Below are 18,890 nucleotides of genomic sequence, written 5' to 3' on the forward strand. Positions count from 1 at the left end.
GCACATCAGGCCGAAGCCGTTTCTGGTCTGTTCTTAGGGGTTATTGCGGATATGTGCCAGCGCCGATCCAGCACCGCCTGATCATCGGTATCGGCTCAGATTCATATTGCAGATTTGGACCAATTCAGTGTCAGACACAGCTAATGTCTTTCGGTTACCTATGGGAAAAGTGATCTGGGCCAGATCTGTAAAATGATATAAATACTAACTGATGGCAGTTAGATGTTTAAGCTGAAACCTCTATCTGGCATGGATCTGGTTCACAATCAGAAAACGTCTCTAAGATAGAAAAGGAGGCAAGGTGCTTAAAACGGATCCGTGCCAAATGTAATTGCTATCTACCACTGTCAGTCATCGTGTCTTGAGACATGGGCACGAGCGGGGGAGGCTAGGGTTTTGGACCAAAGCGCGAATATAAACACGTGACACAGCTGCTCGCGCCAGTTACGTGACTCGTGCTGTATGAAACAGCAGATTTGCAAAGGTTTATTTATCTCCACATATCATAAATAATAATTAGCATGGAAACTTTGCAGTATACCAAATTAGATATATTTTATACTATGTATATATGATTTACATATTATATATGTAAGTATTAAACAATACATGTCTCATCTATCTCTATGGCTCTGGCTGAGGCTTTCATCCACTTCTCCCCAACGTGACGTCATCGCCGAATTGCATAAAAAACGTTAATACCAAAAAACGTAAAAAAAATTTGGTCTTTAAGACCATTTTTGAGACATTTTAAAAATGAAATACATATTTTGAGTGATTTATGTACCCATTAATCGACAGTGGTGGTTTGTGTGTGTGCTTGTGTTTAAGTGCACTCAACAAATGTAGGCATGTCAGAATTACAGTTACGCTGCTTACATAATGCACTGAAAAAAATGATTAATTCAATTTACTAAATTTTTTAAGGTAAGTGGTTGCCATCAATTTATTTAAGCTACATTTAAACAAAAAAATTAGAAAGGAAAAGCAAAACAAAAAACTTTTGTTTAAATGTAGCTTAAATAAATTGATTGCAACCACTTACCTTAAAAAAATAGTAAATTGAATTAATCATTTTTTTCAGTGTGTAGCTTTTTTTTAATGTTTGATGACAAGATATAGACTTAAGGAAAATTATGTAGACTAATAATTAGAGCCTACTTATTTGTATGTCCTAAAGCTGACATGGAACGTTAATATCCGGTTCAGGATTGTCAATTTTAGGGATAAACCGAAAACCGGAAACGTTAAAATACTGTTTCTGTTCGGAACTAACCAATCGAGGAAAAAATCTGGTTCAAAGCCCTGTCCGCTATAACTACTCATAAGAGTTTTCGGATTACGCGGTACAAGAAAGATGCGTTTTCTTGTCATTATTTATGTGTTGGCCATAATTATTTTCTATTATCACATTGAAGCGACGCTACTGTAAATCAGTTGAAAGAACTGATTAAATGTAGATTTTATATATTTATAAAAGCCACTTCAGTAGATCTGCCCATCTATACAGATCAACAGAAATTTGTTTAACTTACTAAAGTGTGTTTGCTGTTTTTTTGTTTGTTTTTTGACAGATGGACAAGAAAGAAAAGACATGGTCTCTACATATTGAAGACTCTACATTGTTGCAGGACTTAGTGGAGTGGATAAGAAATCAGTGGGAAACCATGTTTGTAGTCAAACTGGCCATTGTCAAGCAGTAGCCACTGTGTGAGAGAAACCCATTTAAACTAAAGCTGCTTATATGTTGTCTATCTGTATTTTGTGTAGTTGTTCTGTGTTTTGGTCTGTCTATTATTCTGTTAGTCTCCATGTTATCTTTCTTTCACAAATTCCCTGTCTCCACCAATTATTATCTCTGTTAGTTGTGTTAGTGTGTACAAGTGTGTATCCTTCATCCGAAGACAAAGCTGTGCCTTTTTTGACTTTGTAAATTAGAGTTTACCCTAGCATACCTTATTATACATAACTATGCATCCACATTTGTTTGATTTATTTAAGGGTATTCTTCACCCAAAAATAAAAATAGTATGGACACATAAAAAATATTTTTTTGAATGATGTTCATTTTTTTGTGTTGCACAGAAGAATAAGTCATGTACAGTTTTTAAACTACATGAGGGTAAATATATTATATTACATATTATATACATAATTTTTTTTCTTTTGAGCTGTCCCTTTAGGTCTTTACAGGTGTTACAAATGTGTGAATTAAGGTATATTTGTGTCTCAGGGTCAAAATATTTTTTTGTTTAATTTCACTGAAATTATTCCTAAATTATTTGTCCAGTTCATCTAGGCCACAGAATAATTACGGGTTCACTAGAGTGTTGGTGGTGTGCTAATGTACATGTCACTGACATAAAATATCATGCTTTATATGTTATGTTGTTAAAAGAGTTTAGAAACAGCAAATAGGTTAACATGATTCACAATGAACTTGTACTGTATTACTTTATTTTAAGGAAATTGACATGGAAGCTAATAAATGTGTATTGTTATTCTTTTCTCAAAAATAATTTATTCCAGCACTTCAAGTAAAAAGGAGCTAGTGACTGCACTTCGAAACAGGATAATCAAGTAAAAAAATATACCTCAAATATGTACAGTAAGATTTGTGCGCCAAATCATTTGAACAACCCAGACATTCTGCACTTTTGTTTATAATTGCTCTAAAACTATACAGCAAACCACTGGTGATAAAAATAACACCCACAGTGTCAGATTTAACACCGGCAAAGTGTGTACATGTGTCCACACTACACTGTGTTAAAGGGATAGTTCACCCAAAAATGAAAATTCTATCATATTTTACTCGCTTTCATGTTGCTACAAACATGTATAAATTTCGTTGTTCTAATGAACACAAAGGAAGATATTTTATGAAATGTTTTAACCAAACCGTTAATTATGACAGAATTTTCATTTTTGGGTGAACTATCCCTTTAATTTTACACTTTTGACAGTGTTAATTTTTAAACAACCATTATATGTTAATTCAACACAATATTGTTAAATGTTAACATTGTTTAACACTATTCATTGTTGAATTCACATTACCCTGGTGTTGACCTTAAATTAGGAATGTTAATTTTTAACACTGGATTTGTGTGCCAACACCAGTGTAGTGTGAAAACAACAATGTTAAGTGTTAAAATACTGATTAATAACCACACTTTTGGTTCTCTTCAGTAGCACTTTTGTTGCTATTGGGTTGTTTCTATAAAAGACAAATGACAAGAAATATTGCAAAACCTCTTTTTATTAAAATAGATCACTTTTAATATTTACATTAATACACACAACACTATGCATTTATAACACTGCTTATTTAAATACCTCAGCTACAATTAAAAAAATATGAATATTACATTTTATCTTATACCACAGCCCAGTGATATGAAAACCACTTATAATAAAGGTCTTTAATATATCAATAAGAGTTAAAACATTAGCCACTCGGCTCAAAACTTGCACATTGAAATACACTGCAATTACCTTACTGGCAAGCGGAAATGCTTATCTTTTAAAATAGTATAGATTTCAATAAACTTTTTTTTTAAATGCATTCCAACCTGGTATTTAGTTCTATAGTTGTTTTACTCAGGATGTAGTGAAAGGCTGCATCAGTGGTCTACATCATGCAGGGAATGGCTTTTTGGTTCAGAATGATGCAAAAATTCTGGATGCAACTTCTCCGGTTCCTGACACAGAGCAGGCAGGGCTATGCTGATCCATCCCCCTCAAAGCACGGATTGCTGCTCATCACCTAAGAGTGTTTCAAAATAGTGGATTTTTTAACCAAGCATTTACTAATTTTTAGGGATGCACCGATACTGGTATCGGGTATCGGCCTCGATACCACATTTTCTAAAGTACTCGTACTCGTTAAAAGTCCCCCGATACCTGGAATCGATACCACGGTCTGAGAAATGTCTATGTTTGAGCGGCGTTTAAGGGGTTAATGCCTCTTGTGTTGTCCAAAGAGGCAGAGTTTACAACAAACTGGAAAACTAGTCCTTTGTTTTTTTGTTAAATTATATGACTAAAGCTGTTACCTGTAAATTTAAATCATGTTTTTTTATTAAGTACTTGGTATCGGTATCGGCAAGTACTGAAATGCAAATACTCATACTCGTACTCGTATTCCAAAAAAGTGGTATCGTGCATCCCTACTAATTTTACACAAATTGTTAAAATGTACAAAAAAAATCGAATTAACAATATTTGTTATTCATAAACTTGTACATATTTATGGGGAGAACAATGCAAGCAAACTAACTGCTGAATAAATAACTAGAACAAAAGACCTAGATCTAAAACAAGCAAGTACTGTCGTTTCCATACCTTTATAAACTTCACAGCACAACTAAAAAAAATTATTCATTGAATTTAATCAATTTTTTTAAGGTAAGTGGTTGCAATCGATTTATTTAAGCTACATTTAAACAAAAAAAGATTAGTAAAGTAAAATAACATAAAAAACTTTTGTTTAAATGTAGCTTAAATAAATTGATTGCAACCACTTACCTTAAAAAATTGATTAAATTCAATGAATAATTTTTTTTAGTTTTTTTAGTGTAGTAGCTTCAGTTTAATTGACTTTCTTCAGTCTTTCTTCCTTTTACAAATGGAGGCAAGAGGTGAATGAGCAAGGGAAGAGCTTCCACATCACTGTCCCATCCTAGCAAAACAGAATTTAAACACACACAACCCATGAGTACACAGTTAAACTTTAAAATGGTAAAAGCAGCAAACCTATGTACACTTACCATATTTAAACTCCTGTTGACCAGAAAGAGGGTCATCCACATCTGCATCAGGATGTACATTGCAGTTATGCTTTAATTGTAGTATGTTGGCTATTATGCAATATATCGCCTCAGCATATTTTTGCAGATTTATAAAGACAAAAAGAGTCAAGAAAATGACAATGTCAAGAAAAAGTGTGTAGTTTTAATTGTAATTTGAATCGTCTCAGTATAATAAATCATGTTAGAGGCAGTGTTTAAAAGAGACATAGAGAAAAGTGTACTAATGTACTGAGTGTACTCGCAAAAAGTTGGTAAGCTCTTATCCTCCAAACTGGGTTAAGGAACAGTTTCAGAATTCACCATACGCCATATTCAAATATAGGCTGGTAGGGTCCTGTCACAGTTTGTCAAAAAATTCAGTAGAAAACTCTTCACATTGTTTTTATATTAAAAACAGCACTCAACAAAACAATATTAATCTTCATCTATACATTTTCAAAATAGTAATTAATTTAAATGCTATTTTATAAGACGCTATCATCAAGTATTGTGCAAAACAATGTATGATAAGGTAATATATTTTTATTAAACTTGGCAGTAGGTCATGTGAGTTTCTTGTCTAGGGTTGCCACCTTCAATACAGAAAAATAAGGGACGCCTGCCACAGCGTGGGCCACACACCTCGGGGCCACGATGACCACAGTCCCGATGGGTGGTACCCTCATAACTTAAAACATGTTTTCATAAAAATATTAACATTCATACCAATGGACATTATAATAATATATTTGCTATTGAAATCAGTGTGAACAGATGCACTCATGCTCTTGCTGTCACAACTTAAGTGGTCATATTGAATACACAGCTATGACAATAATAAACATAGGCCAACAGTGTGACTGAGACCACAAAAAATTAGCTTTTGGAGGAACTTGTGAGTTGTAAACCATATTTTATTAACTAAACAGATCCAACTTTGTAATTACAAATTAAAAAAGCTTTGATACTCAAAAATGTATATTGGGAAAAAATATATTCTAATGGTTTTCATTATAAAACCATTACAAAGCATCAGCCCTTAACCATTAAAACCATTACCAAATGGTTTCCAATACGTAGTGTGTTTTGGGCACATTCCATTAGGATTTATTGGTTTGTATAGGTTTCCATTACAAGTTTGTATTGGTCTTTATTTGCACATATTTAATGGTTTCCATTACAGTTTTGTATTAGTTCTAATGGTTTCATTACAAGTTTGTATTGGTCTTTATTTGCACATATTAAATGGTTTCCATCAGTTTTGTATTGGTCCTTAACGGTATCCAATAAACAAAATGCCACCAATAGAAGAAAACAAATTACCAAGAGACCCACTACAGTTTTCCAAAGAAACCACTAAATGTTTAAAATCATAATCCCAGACAGCATTTCAACATGGATTCACTGTTGAATCAACGTCAGGGACCAACGTTGAATTAGCTACCTTTTGGTTTTGCAAATTGAATCCACGTTGATTTTGCAATGTTGTTTCAATGATGTCACACTTTCAACATGGGGGAATTAAGGTCAAATTAACATTGAAATATGCATTGATTTTGCATTTTGAATCAACGTTGATGTCACAACGCAGTTTCAACTTCCTATTTTTTAACACTAAATAAAGATTTTTACACACTGCAACTCATGCTATGTTTTCAGTGCATTTATCATATGAATCCAACTTGCTGCTCATAACTTACAGTACAACCCCATTCATAAAACGAAACACCTAAAGAAGGTAAAAGTTTCAATGTGGACAAATATGACGGCACATACCCTTTTTTATAAACATAAAAGCAGCTGCTAAAATTGATCTTTTATAGATAAAACACATTCTTTTAAATAGTTAGGTTTCCAGTTAGTAGTGCAGAAGTGGAATATTCCAAATATAGAATAAAATCATAAAATATGAAAACAAAATCATATTTAAAAGTCATTTTATTCATCTGAATTGAAAAACTTTTTTATTCAAGGAAAACTGCAAATATGAATTTTGTTGTTGGTTTAGTTGACAGTCTTCTTATGGCCACCACCACCCAGCCATTCTGGCTCATACTGTACTTATAATATGATGACAGCATCTAAAGAGCAAAAACAAACACAGGTTATTTGATTGTCAAATCAAATAACGGGAGAGTGATAGAATAAAAGGAAGGATGAGGATCAATATTGGGCCAGCGTTCACTCGCTGGTGTAAACTAGAGGGGGAGGAGGGGTTCCTGACCGATGCTGACTTGGCCGTCATGCTTTTGGACTAGTAAGTAATGTTATATTGCTTGCATATATTGCATACCGGTATACTGCTGTCTGGTGCCCAAACACTAAATCTTTCTTTTGAATGTGAATTTTGCTGGAGACTACTTGGGGAGTGTAGAGAGCTACTTTCTATCACGTGACTTTGTGTCACAGACCTTCGACACGGCTGACCCGGGATCGATTATTTAAAGCAATATTTGTTTTTATATAAACTTTAACGAAGCGACCACCGTTACAACTGGCGTTTGAAAAAAATAAAACCCACTTAATTATATTCATATTACATGCTGGTAGGCCTGGTGTGAAAGAGTTGTCTTTTTTTCCTTTGCAGCAGTGCTGTGGCGTAAAGGGGCGCTAGATGTGAAAAATACATGCCTAGTGCACCCTAGTGGCCAAAAAGTTCCATGGTGTGCCTTTAAGGAAAAGCATTTTTCAAAGTATTGGCTTAATAAAGAACAAATCTTTACAATCCTTCCACCAAAAAATTTTACTAAAACCATCACCTATTGACTTGACTTTTTTAGAGACATTCTGAATTACATCTTCATGTTATGAAACTGTTCAAATAATCACAGTTATTAACTAATGAATGAATGAATGCATATTATATAGTAACATTTTGCTGTCATGCTTATACTTTTTATACTCAGGACAATGTCAATGGTATTTTGCAAATGGTTTGGTAAGTGGAAAATGCATAGATGAAATTCTAAAGCCAAAGTTAAATTCTGTACTTTATGCTATGCAAACGAGTTCTCATCCACATTCTGTGGGCTTCCTCTGACATCAACAGCAAATCACAGTTCTGCATCAGGAAAGCGCCAAAGTGCAAACTCCTCCTTATCTAAAATGTTATAAAGTGCCCCTTTTCCAGAAATTCCTCGCTCTGAGTCTCAACCCAAAAAAGAGACATTAACAGTGTAAATCCTACGGTTTGAGTCACCTGTCTGTGTGCTAGAGACTGAAACAGGACACAACAAACAACTCAAAGCTCTGAGTCTCAACCCTGAAAATAGAGACATTAACAAAGTGATCCTACATTTTGAGTCTCGGGCCCTGTGCTAAGAGACTGAAACCGGACAACCCCCATCACTCAACAGAGCAACCAACTTCTGAGTCTTCCGCTGAGAGAGACAATAACAGATCATTGGAAAACCAACCAAGTTTCTGAATCTCTCCTTGAGATTATACAGCTCCTCGTTCTGAGATCGACAACAGAGACTGAACCAGATCTGGCCTGTGCGTCCCGAGACTAAGCGGATCACACTACGTTTCAAGCCTCACATGCAGAAAGGAAATAACCTACGTCTGCAACAAGGTGAAGCTCAGAAGAGCAAATACACTCCAAGGGACTTTCATCTGCGTGTTCCAGATTTGTTAAGGATTTTCTGCACTGGCTACAGGATCGCGTCTGCATGTTGCAAATCCCTAGAATCCTCTCGGTGCTTCCCGAATATCTGCATTTTCACAGCACTTCGTGTTCAAGGCTGTTGAACTGAACCTGAGACTCTTTCCTCATTGCAGCACGGTAAAGCCTGAAACGTGGCCGATGGACCACTACCGAACAGCTCATTCGACTGCACAGAATGTAAATATAACACAACCAAATCTTTCCTGAAACTATGGCATTGGTCTATTCTATTAGTAATTATTTACCGCTTATCAATATTGCATAACTGATTTCTTTAATGTTTATCAGATAATTCTTTGATTATTTGGGTTATTAGATATAAAATTTTCATCTTATCAGAAACAGAAAACATTCTGCCATAAATTGAACTCTCTTTAATTTTCTATTCTTTGCATTTTAGTTTCTATCCTTCTCTATTCTTCAGTATTTTAGTATCATTTAGTAGTGTTTTTAGTTATTCTTGATTATCTTTTGTTAATAAATTCAATTTTATTACCACTGTGTCTTCCTTTGTTGATAACACAAATCCTTCAGATAAATTAGATGACAAACTCCCTCTAATTTACGTATTTTCTTTTTTTCTTATTAAATTATGTATTTAGATCATTCTTATTGTTAAAGTAAAATTCTTTAACTGGTGCCCCAATGCAGAGGGGGGAGTCGTCATATGACACACACACACACTTGAGGTGAAACCTCTAGTGTCCTGTGTATGGCATAGTAACCAATGGTTTCCCATGTGAAAATCACTAAATTATTAATCTGTGCCGTGTCAAAATCACTACACCCATTTGGGTACTGTAGGTAAAACAAACCCCACATTTTAGACAAACTGGGCGCTAGTAAGCCACCAAAGAGACACGTCTTTGTCTGACCTTTTTTTTCACACTTAACATCCGACAACTGTGATGTGTCTGCCAAATTTTAAGTTATTTTAAGCATGGCAAGAGCCTTAAATATGCCTGAAATAAAAGTAAATTATGACGCATTGCCATGGGAACAGATTCTCAAAAATCCCTTCGCAATTTAGTATCTACAGTGTCTAAAAATCATGTTGACTATGTTTGGTGTCAATCGCATCAGTCCTGTAGGAGTATTTAAAAGTTCACAGCACGCAACTGTCAGTCTTAAATTTTGGGGGAAATGAATGCTCTGTTTGAGATAAGAAAAATCCCTTAGCAATTTAGCAAGTGCAATGTCTCAGCATCATGATCACCACGTTTGGTGTCAATCGCATGAATTCCCTAGGAGTATTTAAAAGTTCACTGCATGCACTTTTGAAACAATCCAAAATGGCTGACTTCCTGTTGTGCATACATGTTTGTCCGATCTGTGCACCAATGTTTGTTTTTGCATTACTGGGGGCACTACAGAGCCCTCCTGCCACGACCGTGTTCCAGCCTTTGAGAGCATGTTATGCTCGGGAGTCACAATAAGCTTGCCGATGCAATCGGAATCTTTGGCCGAACATTCACCCCACTTGTCATCACAATAAGCCATTTTTTTGGCTGACATATTAGACACTTCCTGTTTCTCTGATTTCACTATAAATTTGTCGCCTCGCCATGGCAGTACCATTCGAGATGTCAAAAATCTCTTCGCAATTTAGGATCTCCAATGTCTTGACATCATGTTCCACCATGTTTGGTCAATCACATGAGTTCCCTAGGAAGAGTATCTAAAAGTTCACTGAATGCACTTTTGAAACAATCCAAAATGGCTGACTTCCTGTTGGGCAGAGCTAATAGGTTTGAGGGCGAAATTTGTTCGGGCCGATTAGATCTATATACGGTACGTACTTACTCTCTACATGTGGGTACATGTTTGTCAGATCTGTGCACCAATGTTTGATTTTGCATTACAGGGGGCGCTACAGAGCCCTCCTGCCACACCCGTGTTCCAGCCTTTGCGAGCATATAAGGCACCCAAAGTGCATGCCAAGAGCTTAAATATGTCTGAAAATGAAAGTAAAGTTTGACGCGTTGCCATGGGAACAGCGTTCGAGATATCAAAAATTCTGTCACAATTTATCATCTACAATGTATCATCATCATGCTGACCACTTTTGGTGTCAATTGCATAAATATCCTAGGAGGAGTATTAACAAGAACATCGCATTGGAACTGTCAAAAAAATCAACCTTCTTCTGGCACCTGGTGGTGGCGCTATGCTCGGGAGTCACAATAGGCACACCGATGCGATCGGAATCTTTGGCCGAACATTCACCCCACTTGTCATCACAATTAGAAATTTTTTGGCTTAGATATTAGACACTTCCTGTTTCTCTGATATCGCTATAAATGTGTCGCCTCGCCATGGCAGCATCGTTCGAGATGTCAAAAAACCTTCGCAATTTAGCATCTCCAATGTCTTGACATCATGTTCACCACATTTGGTCAATCACATGAATTCCCCAGGAGGAGTATCTAAAAGTATCTAAAGAAATTTCAAAAGTTTTCGAGTATGTTAACTCTTTCCCCGCCATTGACGAGATATCTCGTCAATTAAGAGAAAACGCTTCCCCGCCAATGACGAGATTTTCAGTCTTTCCGCAATACCGCTATTATCCACCAGGTGGCGCCCTTCCGCAACATTTTAAACCCGGAAGTATTGCCCTATGGCAAGCTGCTGCATGTCCGTGTCTGTTTTAAAGATCGCTCTGAATGGGATTTCTATGAAAAGTCCGTCACAAAAATGGAATTATCTCTGCTTTTTGCTCGAAATATGGTGTTTTTGCAAAAACCTACCCATATTCAAAAGCTGATTACAAAAGAACCACTAAAGGTAGGATGAAAAGTTTTTTTTTGTTTGAAAGCAGAGGGTCTGTTCTTTCATTTTGTATATTGTATGTTTATATATTTAAAGAAGAACATTTTCTGGAAGGCATTAAACTTTGGTGAAAATCATGAAAAACGCTGGTGCTGGCTGGCAACTTTTTTAAAAACGCTGGCGGTGAAAGAGTTAAGGTCCCCAAATTGCCCACAAATGTAAAAAAATAAAAAAATATAGCTGCAAGCAGCGATGGCGGGCCCTTGCAAGTTTTTTTATCGCTACACGGTGCCTCTGAGAAAATGATGCACGGTGGGCAAGTGCATCAAGTGGGTAAATAAAAAAAGTACCAAGTAAAGTTAATGTGACTTTGAATTTAATCAGAACTCAGAGGCATCCATGGATAAACATGCATTTTTATTTGACTACTCTACTGGGATTATATGAGGCATAGACAATGGACAAAACATTTAACAGAGAGAGAGAAACAGAAAGAGAGAGGGAGTTGCATAAACCAACATTCACCTTACTTAACCGACTTAAACGAAGCTATATTCTAAGATATAGAATAATTATTGGATACTTGCATGTCTGTGCAGTTGAAGGCATTTGAAAGTCTTAGGTTTAGATGGAAGAAGATGGCTTTGCAGGTTCTTGAAGAATCTCAAGACAGAGTCCAGTTGCAGCATTTTCATGCTGGAAGAACAGACCAGGTTGTCGGTGTGCGAACCGAGCATCCAGTCCATTTGAAGAGTTGTTCCGAAAGGTTTAGATGTGAATTGGTGGTTTTCTGATTGTTGGAAATCCATCCTTGGTCACAAACTCAGGTGAGTTTGGCCTGGAACTCCAGAACAAAAGAAAAGGCTTTTAGGCCTAATTGCCCTCCTCCCCACAGGGCGAGAGGTTGGCTGGAAGAGCTCACTTGTAGAAGAGATGAGGCCAAGAAGAAAGAGCTACTCGACTCTGATCCACCTGTCAGCTAGGCCCACCCACCTGCCTATCCAGTAAAGCCTAGTTATCCTAATGAGTAAATTATGTTGCAATTATCACTATACTTGACCTATAAAATAAACCTTTTTTTAAAAACTCTTGTTTGCTATTATAATAAGGAATAAGTACATTTTGTAAATAGTATTGCAATAAATAGCGCATTTCGAACAGCCTCCTCGCCCCTCCTACACCCCACATCATAGAAATAAACACCCGGTTTAAGGCTGACACGTAAGGAATAATGAGAGCTGTGCTGCTTCATTGTCTTAGAATGAAGGTCACAAAGACCTACGGTGGGAAGACTTTACAGCTTGATGGTGCACCGTTTAACATCACTGTTGAGGATTCTGAACATGAGGTGTTGGTTCAGCAGCTTAAAAAAGAAAAGTCTTTGCAGATAACATTTGCGCCCACTTTTGCGCCCATGAGCCTTCTGGTCTGAAAACGAGGTGTGTTCAGGCGCATTGTTGGTGCGTTGCTATTTTGAGACAAATAAAATAGACTACGCCACTGACCAACTGAAACCTGCTCTTAAGTCAATGGAGCAATATTGCTTTTGTTGTTTAATGAGCGCGTTAGTAATATGCGCCTAAAAACGGGACGACAACGTGCATTTGCTTATCACAAACGTTTAAAATACGAAAAATCAAAGGATTAAAATGTTAAAATGTTTAAAAAGATTATTATTGAGTGTCTTGGACATAAATGAGGACCTTTACCTGTAGCATGGTAATTAATTATGTTTTCCTTTAAACAAATGCAAATATTCCATTTATTTAGAATTTTTTTTAATGCTACCCCACAGATTTATTATACAGTATATGATGACTTTGTACCTGTGGATATGAGATGAGAACCGTTATCATGCTTAAAATTCAAAACACCCACGGGCGCTGTTGTATGCTGAAACGGCACTTTTGTAAATTATTTATCTCCTGTTTGTTACAAGTAAACTATTTTTAAAGTACAAACCTTTTCTTGCATATCTGTAAATTACTCTTTGAGATTACACTGATCATGTAGGCTATCCATACATTTACAACAATTAAAAGCCTGCTATTTTTACTTCCATGACTGAAAGAAAACGACTTTTAAAGGTTTAAATGAAGAATTTCGTTGCAAAATGAGATAACTCAGTTTTTAGCATTTTTGTCAAATTATTATTATGTTATCAGGTTATTATTTTGTTTTATAGTGCTATTAGCTGTATTTTTTAAGTTATGAAGGTTTAAATCAGAACAAACCAACTGCAGTTGAATTGATATTAATTGGAATGCGCAACCAAAAAACTAGATTTCTGAAAAAAAAAAACGGAATTATCTCATTTTGCAACGAAACTCTTCAAATACCAACAAATTACTATTAAAAGTATTTTTAAAGTACAAAGCTTTTCTTGCATATTTGTAAAATATTCTTTGAGATTACACTGATCATCTGGGCTATCAATACATTTACAGCAATTAAAAGCCTGCTAATTTTTACTTCCATGACTGAAAGAAAACGACTTTTAAAGGTTTTAATACCAAAAAATAACAATTTCATTACAAATAAAAACAACCCAATTTGTTTAATATCAATCTTAAACTGGTGTTCTTTTTCCTCCGCTTAGTTTTTTAGTTTACAAATTCTGCCAAAATATGGAATCGGGATGGCGCCAGCGCAACTGGCTTTTAAAAGGGATGAGAGATGAGACTCTTATTGGTTTATTGCACATTGCGCTTAGATTGTTAAAATAGGGCCCAATACAGGCTTTTGTTCTTAATAAACGGTGATATATTGAAGCTGGTGTAGTTGTGTGTTTGTATATTTTGATAACAGATGCATTTTCGGTTAAGTACTAAGCCCTTAGCTCCTCGTGGGTGCATAGGCCATTGACAAATATCCTCCATTTCACTCTGTTTATAGCTTTTCGCTCAAGCTCTCCCCAGTTGAGCCCACACTTTAACATTTCTGCCTCTACACTTCTTCTCCAGTTGTTCCTGGGGCGACCTTGTTTCCTTTTCCCTTGGGGGTTCCATTTCAGGGCTTGTCGAGTGATGTTTGTGGCAGGCTGTCTTAGGGTGTGTCCAATCCAACTCCACTTCCTCTTTTGGATTTGTAACCAAACCAGAATTTTCGGTTAAGGCCCACCTGATTTTCTCTGGGCCCACCCACATTGTGAATCCTGTCTACGCTAGTGAACTAAACAGCTCTATATGTGTCAGAGGTAATCTAGACTTATTCATAGAAACACAATTGTACATGAGAATACAAGTTATTTATAAAGCAGTTTATAAAAGAGGGAACCAACATACATTACACATGCATAAATGTATTTTACAAGATCTAAAAGAGTTTGTCATATAATCTCAAAGACATTCTTTAGGTCATATCTCTATTGACACCTCCTTATCAGCTCTCTGTTGAGCTTCAAAAGGTGCCATAAAGTGTCTCACTGAGACGGTTGGGGGTGACTATAGCATATTTAATGTAGAAATCCAGAGACTAGCCAGGCACAGGGGCATAACACATTTTATCATATTTACTCAGCTATTCTGCAATCCGAGTGTCAGATATGATCCGGTTCTGGCAATCCAGCCAGATGCTAGGTAAAATTAATTGCAAATTTTAGACAAAAGGGGTGCTAGAGAGCCGCTAGAGAGACGTCTTTCCAGCAGGACTTGCAGCATATCACTTGGTGCTCTCTACAAGTGTGTGCACTACACCGATTGCTGTTCTTTTTTGTTATGTGCACCACTTGCATGTTCCCCTCATCACTTCTGAGCTGCTGGTGTCTGAATTTGTGTCTGGAGGGACATTTGCAGGAGGGCTCTCCTGATTCTGCCAAGTGGTTGATGTCCTCAGGGCAACATTATGTTGACCCTGGGACAACATTTCAATCAACTAATCAGATTTAAAAAATAAGTTTACAGTTTGTTTTAAGTTTAAGCTTACAACCAGGATTAGCTGTTTCTAGACCATTGTTTTTCACTTATCAAGTCCCTCTGATTTTAGGGGTTGGTTATGGTTAGGGTTGGGGTTTGGGGTGGGTTTAGGTTTAATTTAGAAAAATGTTGTCCTTGGGTCAACACAATATTTTGCCCTGAGGACATCAACCACTTGGCAAAATCAGTTTGAGCTTTGCAAGAGACTGAATCTCTCTCATCAATGCAGCAGCAACTGATGCACAAGGGAGGTGCTCTTTCTCAATCCTAACCCTACACACATACAAACACACAATAATATGCTGTTATACTCCATATAACTAAATAAACAAACCAGAAAATTAAGCACTGTTTTCGCACAGGCCTACTAAAGGGTTAATGGTGCCACATGGTGATCAACAATTAAAATGACAAATTTTCTATGCTTCATTTGGCTTTCTTCAAAATGTCCTCTTTTTCTGAGAAATAATGACACCTTAACACAAAGGCAAGGTTCATTATTGTTGTCAGTCTGCTGAAAAAGGGTGCGATGAATTCGGTCTAAGAGTGGGGTTTTCTCGAGGTTGAGGGCCTCTTTCAGGAGACCGGCCACAAACTCAGTTATCCGTTTGCCTTGCCCTCACCCCTCTTTAACTCCTGTAATGCGAATGCTTGAGCGGCGTGACCTCGCCTCCAGATCTTACTCCCTTGCTTCAGTATGGCCCAGTATTCAGTATTTGAAGTCATGTGAAGTTCGACTTTAGCATTGCCAACGTTACTAGGTGCAGATTCTGTATCTCTGCCGTTTCTTCGACTCTTATTTATTTAACTTCAAAAGTGGCTCAAACTGGATACTAACTGACAGGATTCCGACTGTTAAGCCCTTAATAACACACCAATGCAGCTTTAGAATACACATGTAGAAAAGCTAAGCTTTAATTTCTGCAGTCAGAATGTACTATTTGCTATGAAATATAAATTTCTGATCATTCACAGCTATTGTTATGTCTTATTGAATACATTGAGATAATTTTTTAAGTATGTATTTTTTGCCACTTCTGGATATTTGTTTTTACCCTCAAACGCTCCTCGTTTTCTGTTTACACTTCTGGCCTTAATATGACCCCAAAATTGAAAACATAATTGTACGAAAAATATTAATTTTCAATAATACAAATAATATATAATTTTTTGTTTACTTGTCATCTATACAATAAAGCTGTGTTTTAGGAGATATAAAGTACTTTTGTACCTGTTTACCACTAAAATCCTCAACTACACCATTGGCTTGCCTTAAAAAATATAAATTTTTTATGAAAATTCACATAAATTATGATTTAAATTTAATATAAATTGTTTTTAGATATTGATATAGGTGTGAGGTGTTAAATTCAGCCATCGGTTTTTAGAAAAAAACCCCTAAGAATTACTGTTTAGGAATTAAATCATTTTCCTGGATATGAACAACTGCTCAAATCATTACTTTTGTGATACATTTTGTAAATTTATGTTTATATAAACATTAGAAAGGACATTAAAAATAAATATTTCAAATAGTAATTTTTTATAGTTTTTGATGCATTTGAAATGTCTGTTTTTACAAAATGCCATAGAAATTTGACTGAGTGTAAGTGTACTGTATGTGTGTGAGAGAGAGTGAACATGTGCGTGCATTAGGTTACACCCTTTTATATCTTTTTTTCTACATTTGTGGCTAATTTTATTTGACAAATTTTATAAAAATGCTTTCTGTGGTAGTCGTGCGTGCATGTGTTTTTAATGTGTGTGTGTGTGCGAGAGAGTGTGCATGAGAAGGAGAGAGAAAGGGCATGTGTGTGTGTGTGTTGGTGCGTGTGTTTGAGAGTGTACATGTGCATGCATTAGGTCACACCCCTTTATGTGTTATTTTGTGCATTTGTGACTGATTTTATTTGCCAAATTCCACACAAATGCTGTCATATTGACCCCAAGGGACAGATTAATAAAAAAATGTTTTACATAACTTTAGAACAACCGAATCAAGCCCAGTTTTTTTGTGTATGTAAAGATAGATTTTTTTTAGGAAAAGTCACAAAGTTTAATATCTCTGAGATGAAGGGAACCTTTTTTAACCAATGAAATGCCGTTTGGTGCCATATAGACCCCAAGGACCGATTGAGGGTTATATAACTAATTAATTCATATAATAAATGTATGGAAATCATAATTACTGATTAATTAATCAGAAACTACTTCTTAAATGATATTTTAAATTGTTTGAAGACTTGTTTTTAATGTTGGCTTACTCTAACACAGCATTGTTGGTTTACAAAGAAATGTTAATTTATTAAAAATAAGAAAAAATCCTGTTGCACTTCCACACTTGACAGTGTGTTTCTTTAATCATAAAAGCCTAAAATGCCATTGTATTACTATCTTTTGCCTTCTTTTTTTTGGCTTTGAATGCAGAAAGAATGTAATGTCTTTCTTTTTGTTACTTTTAGTTATTTTATTGTTAAAAAAACATGAAAACATTTAATTCCCTGTGTTAAAATGAAAACCTGAAATATTTTTAAATTTTATACTTCAATAAATAAAAAAAGATTACAATACAAAATTTTATTTTGATTATGTTTTTAAAAAAATAGTATTATAGTTCATATTTTCTGATTTCCACAGTGTTTGAATTCCTTTAAATGAGACGTCAACCATTTGGTAGAGGCGATATTTAAAAAATGATGGGATGTGTTGAAAAAAAAACATTGAGTGTGTTAAATAGCGACATAAGGAGATAAGAAATGCAAACAAAAAATTTCTTGGTGTGGCAGTTAAAGGGTTAAACTTATTCAAAAACTACTGAAAGGGAACAAATGTGTTTGTGTTTTCTCCTATATTTCAATTTTCTTTAGAAATGGTGGGTCTTGAGATTACCTGTTGGTTGAAAAAGCATGGAAACCACTGATATACATATACAAGCAAGATTTATCTAATCTGCAGGGAAAGCAGATGGAAAATAAAAACTTTATCTTAATTTTTTAGTACTTAGATCATGTATTGTCAAATAACATAAGGTAGGCCTAACTTGTGTCAATGTTTTTTTTTTAATAAATAAATAACTTTACTTTTACATCATATATGACTTACTTTCATCCACTAAACTAAGATGAGTTTTGCATTAAATAGATTTTTGTTTCTTGCATGAGTAGGCGAATGATTATTAATAGACGATTCATTGTTACACCTATGACTTAATACGATTTGTAGATAATTTTCCCTTTAGAAGCCATTCGTATGAAGTCGCGCTCAATCAACTTTGACATAAAGCTGTGGGGACATCTTTCACCCGCAATTTATGCCGGCCCTTGTGGCCAAAAAAACAGACTGGCCCACCAGGAATTCTCCCGGTCCTCCCTATGGCCAAACCGGGCCTGCATATGCATAAAATAAGAGCTATATAAAACAAAATTTGAAGTTGCTTGTGAGGAGCTTGACAACTCTACGTATTTACATGGCACCACTCCAGTCCAACCAGAAGTCTCAGTTACAGTATGTCCTAAGTAAATACACAGTTCAGAAAGAAATCGGATGTGTGTCAGTATATGGATCCGTGCTTAATCAGTCTTAAAGTGCCTGTACCCTCAAAAAATCTGCTTTTCTTTGTGTCAGTGAGTTAACACACTATGTTAAATGCAATGATGTTAATCAAACAACAAAAGACAAAAGGAAAATCACTTCTGTAGCTTTAAAGAAATTAAATATATTTAATTTATAGAATTGATTATGTTTCTG

The 18,890-nt window shown here is 35.6% G+C and overlaps 1 protein-coding gene across 3 annotated transcripts in view; it reads left to right on the forward strand.

Annotated features, from left to right (window-relative positions):
* stk11ip (serine/threonine kinase 11 interacting protein) overlaps positions 1 to 2,048 on the forward strand; it is a 93,821-nt gene extending 91,773 nt beyond the window's left edge. For all 3 annotated transcript variants that reach the window (XM_073815381.1, XM_065239990.2, XM_065239991.2), the window contains exon 26: positions 1,575 to 2,048. In XM_073815381.1, coding sequence (XP_073671482.1) covers positions 1,575 to 1,703 — 129 coding nt within the window. In that variant the 3' untranslated portion in view covers positions 1,704 to 2,048. The remainder of the gene's footprint in view (positions 1 to 1,574) is intronic.
* The last annotated feature ends 16,842 nt before the right edge of the window (positions 2,049 to 18,890 follow it).

This window comes from Paramisgurnus dabryanus, chromosome 7, assembly GCF_030506205.2.
Source record: "Paramisgurnus dabryanus chromosome 7, PD_genome_1.1, whole genome shotgun sequence".
NCBI lineage: Eukaryota > Metazoa > Chordata > Actinopteri > Cypriniformes > Cobitidae > Paramisgurnus > Paramisgurnus dabryanus.